The sequence below is a fragment of the Dipodomys ordii genome, unplaced genomic scaffold (assembly GCF_000151885.1).
Source record: "Dipodomys ordii isolate 6190 unplaced genomic scaffold, Dord_2.0 Scaffold3, whole genome shotgun sequence".
In the NCBI taxonomy this organism is placed as follows: Eukaryota; Metazoa; Chordata; class Mammalia; order Rodentia; family Heteromyidae; genus Dipodomys; species Dipodomys ordii.
In genome coordinates, this window is record NW_012267219.1 from 509,719 (window position 1) to 516,954 (window position 7,236).

Here is a 7,236-nt window from a genome sequence, read left to right on the forward strand (position 1 = left end):
ATACCTCAGTAGCCCCAATGCTGAACCCTTTCATTTATAGCCTAAGGAATCAGCAGGTCAGACAAGCCTTCATGAATATGGCCAGGAAGACCCTGTTTTTCACCAGTACATGACACGAACTATTGTCATGATTTAGATGCACATTGGAGGGGAATTTTTAAAAAGTGAAAATCTAGTGGTCCATTCAAATCCATGTGGCTATACTCGTCATCCTTGTTCATTTCCTCTTGTTCTCAATGTGAGCAAGCATATTTGTTTCACATAGTTATCATTCCATTAAAATCACAGTTCTCATATCATTCTGATTTTCGTCTGTCTTCTGATATTTGATCATCTCAAGTTCTAAAGCATTAAAAAAATTTTCAGGTAAAATCGCATTTGACTTTTGCTCAGGAAAAAAATGTACCACCAGCTGAGGCCGGAGCCTGCATCGTTCTGCCCCTTCAACATAGACCCTGAGTCTTCACACACCAGAAACAGCAGAGAAAACATATATAAATAAAGAATTACAACAAACAAAATCTGCAAACAAAATCTTCTGATTTCATTTATTTTTTTGAGAAGTGTTTTTTATCATCTTGCAGGTCCTCTAGGAAATCTCCAGATGGCATGTAATTAAATAATATAAAAATAAAAATATAACCAAAATTTGAGATGAGAGCTCATTACTTGAATAGAATTTGTAGCTTCATATATGTATTTGGAGAATAATTAAATCACACAATCCAAAAACAGTCTATGTGCAAAAATAAATGTGTACAGTTGAAATAAAAAAATTATTTCTACTTCAAAAACTTAAAGAAGAAAAGTTTAAATAAAGAATCAGGTAGTGCAGGAAATAGTAAATATTACATATTACAGCAGAAATCAATGATGTAAGTGAGAAAATAAATGAAACTAAAAACCACAGGAGGAAAAGGAAGGCAGGAAGGAAGGAAGGAAGGAAGAAAAGAAGGAAGGAAGGAATCAAGCAAATAAGGAAGGCAGCAAGGAAGGAAGGAAGAAGAGAAAAAGGAGGGAAGGAAAGGAGGAAGAGAAGGAAAAAAGGAAGGGAAGAAAGAAAGGAAAAAATACCAGGCAACAATGCCTAGGTCCCATAATTCTAAGATCCCATTATGAAATTCAGAAATCTGTATATCACAGATAATGCAGACAGAAAGAAAATCGGTTTTCTAGAGACAAATCTCCAAACTAACCAGCAAAAGGATTAATTCAAGGCATTATTCAAGTGGTAGAGTTTCAGTCACACAAATAAAGTGATCCACCAAGTCCCCGATTCTGTCCAAGTCCCACTACTATTATTTTATTTTTTAAAATTATGTTATTTTGTTATAAGGAGTTACATTTATATAAGTGAGGTAATGAGAACCTTTCTTGTCAAACACCGTTATACATCCCTCGTTTTCTCCCACTTTCCTTCTCCCAATCCCCCCAACAAGTTGTAAAGTTCGTTTCCAGCATAGTGTCTTATAGCTGTTGCATTGGTTCACCCTTTGTTCTTTGTCTCACCATTTTATTATTCCTCTTCCCTTCCCCAAATCAGATAAACATATATACAAGACACAGGGTACCAAAATCAAAAACAGTGACAACAGGGGATAAACCAAAGGAAAATAAAAACAAAAGAAAAAAGAAATAACTTCACAGAGTATATTAAAAACTCCACTTGTTTCCATATCTTGACATTCATTTCCTTGGGCATCATTTTATATGGTCATAGGTACATAGCTATTGAGCCATTGTGATCCTCTGCCAGGACTATCCTAGACATATACTAATTATTACAAGTAAGGGAACCCATGGAGCCCATGTTTCTTTGGGTCTAGTTTACTTCACTTAATATGATTTTTTTCCAAGTGTTTCTATTTGCTTATGGGCGGGGTGATGTCATTATTCCTGGTGGAAGCCTAGAATTCCATTGTGTGTGTTTATATACGACATTTTCCTATTCATTCATATACTGAGGAGCATCTGGATTGATTTTATATCTTAGCTATGGTAAATAATGCAGGTACTTATCCACTACTATTTTTTAAATTTCATTGAGAAATAAAATCTTGATCTACAAAGTCTTACCAAGGAAATGAGGGTGAGGGGGGAAGGAGGAAGAGAAACTCATTGAATTGTGAAGGGCTTAGGATTGGTAGAATCAACATCTGTGAAAGCACACTTAGAACTAAACAGGGAAAACATCCTGAATGTGCAGCACCATTCCATAAGTTTAATAGAACAAAAAGGGGAAATAAAGAAGTTGCTAGCTCATTCCCTCTCTCTGCTTTGATCACCATAATATGCACTTCTCCACTCTGCCATGCCCTTCTCCCCATGATGAACAAACAAACTGCATCTGTGAGCCAAAATAAATCTTTGCTCCCTGAAATGGTTCGTCTGATATATTGTGAGAGCAAGGAGAGAGCTAACATTTAAAAAAGTGTATCTGGTAGTGGAGTTGCTTACTTAGCTGGCACTCTACCACTTGAGCTACGTGGTCCAGCTTAATATTTTGCTTCCAAGTCGCTAGTGAAAGTAGTAGAGATGGTTTCCAGGAGTCTGTCTGGCCAGTTCATTGGCTAGTTCATAGATGAAGTCTCCATTAGAGATGGAATCTCTGGTGAGGCGGTTTAGAAGCATTTGAAAATGGGTTGGGGGGGGGGCGGGTGGCTGGGAATATGGCTCAGTGGTGGACTGCTTGTAATGCATGCATGAGGCCCTGGATTTGATTCCTGGGCACTGCATAAGCAGAAAAATCTAGAAGTGGTGCTGTGGCTCAAGTGGTAGAGTGCTAGCCTTGACTGAAGAGTTCAAGGACAGCACCCAGGCCCAGAGTTCAGGCCCTACAACCGACAGAAAAAAGAAAAAGAAAATGGGTTAGGGAAGTATTGATAAGCATGTAAGAGAAGCCCTCAGGTGTGTCATAGAATTGGATGGACAATTCTTGGGGAAAGTCAAAGATCAGATTCCAGGAGGATTGTGGATCATACCTGTAATCCTAGTTTCTCAGGAAACTGACATCTGTGATCAGTGGAGGTTCAAAGCCAGCCAACACAGAAAAGACCATGAGAGTCTTATCTCCAATTAACTACCAAAAAGCTGAAAATCGAGCTGTGGCTTAAGTGGTAGAATCTCAGTCTTGAGCAAAAAAAATAAAGTATAGTACCCAGGCCCTGAGTTCAAGCCCCATTACCACATACACACACACACACACACACACACACACACACACACACACAATTAAAAAATAAGGAGGATAGGTTCTGAAACATATTGAAAAAATACAAATATGCACAAAGTATACAAATATATCTCAAAAATAAATGCAATGAAAAGCACTTTAGGAAATTCACTGGTATTCAATATAAATATTTAAACTATTATTTATAAAACATGAAATTTTAAAAATATGCCCTATTTATATCATATTTCCATACTCTGCTAAGCACATTCTTAAATTATCTCGTTTATTATTTTCAGTGTCCTATGAGTTAAACCTATTATTCTTATGTCTTATGGGTAGGAAAACTGAAAACCAAGAAAGACCAAATACATTTTTAGGTGGGTAAAATAAGAGCATCTGGTGAACCTAAAAGCCCATATATTGTGATATGGTCTTTATGATACTTATCTTTACCATTCAATGAATGTGGCTGCCATATTTGTCTCCATGCTTATAAGTTTTTAAATAATTTGTAGTATTCAGGGTGGGATAGGGTACACTGGAAAGGGAACACTCTTCTCAAAAGGAGGAAAATGGTGAAGTAGCTAACAAAAGTTCCATTTGCATGTCATACCAATTGAGTACATATGCAATAGGAATACATGAGCATTTACTACAAACTTGGTTCCTGTGGTTTACACCCATATTTCATCCTTGCTACCTGGGTGGCTAATGTCAGGAGGATCAAAGTTCCAGTGCTACCCAGGAAGAAAAAGCTATGAGGCTCCATCTTCATGCAGGGAAGCTGGACGTGGTGAAGCATGTCTGTGATCTCAGCAACTAGGTGAACTCTGAAGTAAGCAGATCACTCAGGTGTGTGCCAAGACCTTAACCTAAAAATAACCAGCAAAATAAAGGCTGGATTCATATCTTTGCAGTAATGTGTCATTCTAGCAAGTTCAAAGATTTGAGTTTTAACCCTGCTACTGCCAAAATAAGATTTTTAAGTGAGTATATTATAACACATAATACCCTGATTTTTATCAACAACGAAATTGCTATTCTAAGCAATCAGTACAAAAAAAACTATAGTTACATAATACTTTTGTAGAGAAAATTACATAATTTGTCATACTTATTGCATCAAGTACATAAAGGAACAATATCTCTGAATGTGTAAATATCCTTGTGGCTAAATATATAGAAAAAATACCTAGTGGAACATCCCATAAATGTTCAATGCTGGTTACTTTGAATTTAAGAAAAAAGAATGCTGGTCAAGAGAGATAGGAGGCCTCTCTTGTAGGTTTGTAGAGACCACATATTTGTATCTCAGAGCATTACGCTTCTATTAACTTTAAAATCAGTTTTAAAAAAATTATAGTACCCTTCGGATATGTAATGATGCTGGCAGAAACATATAAAATAAGTAGTACACCCTCAAGGAAGTGTCCACTGTACAAAAGTTCACTCTTGGATTTCACCAGACTCCAAGGAATTGAGAATAAATTGCCTCCTGAGTGTCCTCTGAGTCCTCATTAGCAAAGTGCAGATTGGCCAAAGGGAAAACAGGTTGATTATATCCACTGATGGATACACTTTGGCATTTAGCTCCCCATATTGCTTGGCTTTTCAGAAAGTTTGTCATGACATCTTTACATCTCCTGACCTATTCTCTGTTTGCACACCTCCTTGTTCCAATCTACTCTTTCTGGGGTTCAAATAGAGACCAGCGAAGGTAAAACATTTTATTTGTTATCTTTATCTTATATTCAGAGAGTTTTGAAAGGTTTCACCTTCCAGCTTCTTAAGGCTGCAGTTTCTGGAAACTTACTTACCAACACATTAACAACAGTAGGTATTAAAGTACAGATCAGAAGAATATTTCTATTCACATATCTAGATAAATTATATAAATGGCGAAGTTATTTTTACTTCTAGCTGAAGATGTTAGAAACTAAATATATAATTCAGCCTGTAAACATGACAGGGCTTTCTATATTAGAAGTGAGAGTGAAGTAAGTTAAAAAAAATACAGTCTCCTGGGGTTTAATTTAGATATATTTTATATAAAGGTTTATTTAGAATTACATTTCTGATTTAATAGAAGACATATCCATATTTGTCAATGTATTTCATCTCCCACTGTCAAATTTATGCTATGACCCCCAGATTATCACATTAACATATTTTAACTACTGATTACCCATTTTAATATTTTTCAGCCATTGTTCAAATCACCAAACCTTCCATGCTTTGGATGTGCCATTTTAATGACATATGAATGACAAACCTATGTATATTCCTAAAAAAATGAAAACACTGATATTTAGAAAAACAAAAGAGAAAGACACAAAAAACATGATTAGATTCCTATTTTTAAAGAAAACTAATGTTAACATAAACCATATAAGGCTTAGTAATTATGACTAGGTCCTCTCTTGCCACCAGTGAATTTTCTATCTCAATAAATGACTCAGAATTAATACTAAATTGTAGACAATCTTCAAAGCATAATTTAGGAAACTAGGAAATAAGTTCTCAGTACTCTGAGTATGAATATATTGTTGTAAAAATCTGTTATTAGAAAGAATATTACACCTATGTAAAATATGACCACAAAAAGGTATTATTTTAAATCACCCATGAGAAAACTCAACCATACACACAGATCTGTGCATGTACTTCCTTTTCCACACAGGATGTACATATGATTTTTGTTTTCATCAGAAAGAACACAAGTTGTTCTAACAGAGAAAAAAGCCCATATCTTCATTTCATTGACAATACTAACAATATTTTAAAACAATATTTAGAAAGAAAATTTTAAAATAATTTTTAAAATTCCTTTCTATTTTCTTTTCACCAATAGGTTTTGTTGGAAGAAACATGTTAGCATGAGAAACCACACTACGATCACAGAGTTTGTACTCTTGGGCATATCAGATGATCCAAAGCTGCAGGTTGTCATTTTCATTTTTCTATCTATAACTTATATACTAAGTGTCACTGGAAACTTAACCATCATCACGCTCACCCTACTAGACTCACGTCTGAAGACTCCGATGTATTTCTTCCTCCAGAATTTCTCCTTCTTGGAAATTATATTCACCAGTGTCTCCATGCCTAGATTTCTGGGGTCAATCATTACTAAAGTCAAAACCATTTCTTATAACAACTGTTTGGCTCAGTTGTTTTTCTTCCTCTCCATGGGTGTGTCTGAATTTTTTCTTCTGACTGCCATGTCTTATGACCGCTATGTTGCCATCTGCAAGCCTCTGCACTATGCCACCATCATGAGTAAGAAAATCTGCATCTTGCTGGTCTGTGTTTCCTGGCTGGCAGGATTTCTGTTTGTTTTTCCTCTGCTCATGCTGGTCCTTAAGTTAGATTTTTGTGCTTCCAATGTCATCGATCACTTCTCCTGTGACTATTTCCCCATTCTACAACTCTCCTGCTCAGATACCTGGCTTTTAGAGATGCTTGGCTTTTACTTTGCCTTTATTACTCTGCTGTTCACATTGGCCTTGGTGATTCTGTCCTACATAGGCATCATGAGCACCATTTTGAGAATTCCATCAGCCAACCAGAGGAAAAAGGCCTTCTCCACCTGCTCCTCTCACATGATTGTCATCTCCATGTCTTATGGAAGCTGCATCTTCATGTATGTCAAGCCTTCAGCCAAGGACAGGGCCTCGCTGACCAAAGGAGTGGCCATTCTCAACACCTCCATTGCTCCCATGTTGAACCCTTTCATTTACACCTTGCGGAACCAGCAAGTAAAAGAAGCCTTCAAAAGTTTGGTTCATAAAGTAGTGTTTTATAAGCATAAATGAACTTGTGTTAACATGAATGAATGAATGCTAGTTACTGCGAAGACTCAAAAAGTGTTTATAAAACTTTGTCTTTTATCCACCTCACAAATGCCTGCATGGACATTTCACTTCAGATTTTATTTTATTCTCAGTGTATCCCTGTGTTGTCTTTTCTTGAAGCTATTTATTGGCTCTATGCACTCATTGATTAAAATTCCCCAATAGAAAACTTTATAACTCATATAAAGTATGACATCAAGCAATCAA

General features: G+C 36.1%; 1 protein-coding gene across 1 annotated transcript; it reads left to right on the forward strand.

Annotated features, from left to right (window-relative positions):
• Window positions 1-6,051: 6,051 nt before the first annotated feature.
• On the forward strand, window positions 6,052-6,990 carry LOC105988367 (olfactory receptor 6C3-like). Its single transcript, XM_013019975.1, has one exon. It carries the CDS (start codon window positions 6,052-6,054, stop codon window positions 6,988-6,990), a length of 939 nt encoding a protein of 312 aa, XP_012875429.1.
• The last annotated feature ends 246 nt before the right edge of the window (window positions 6,991-7,236 follow it).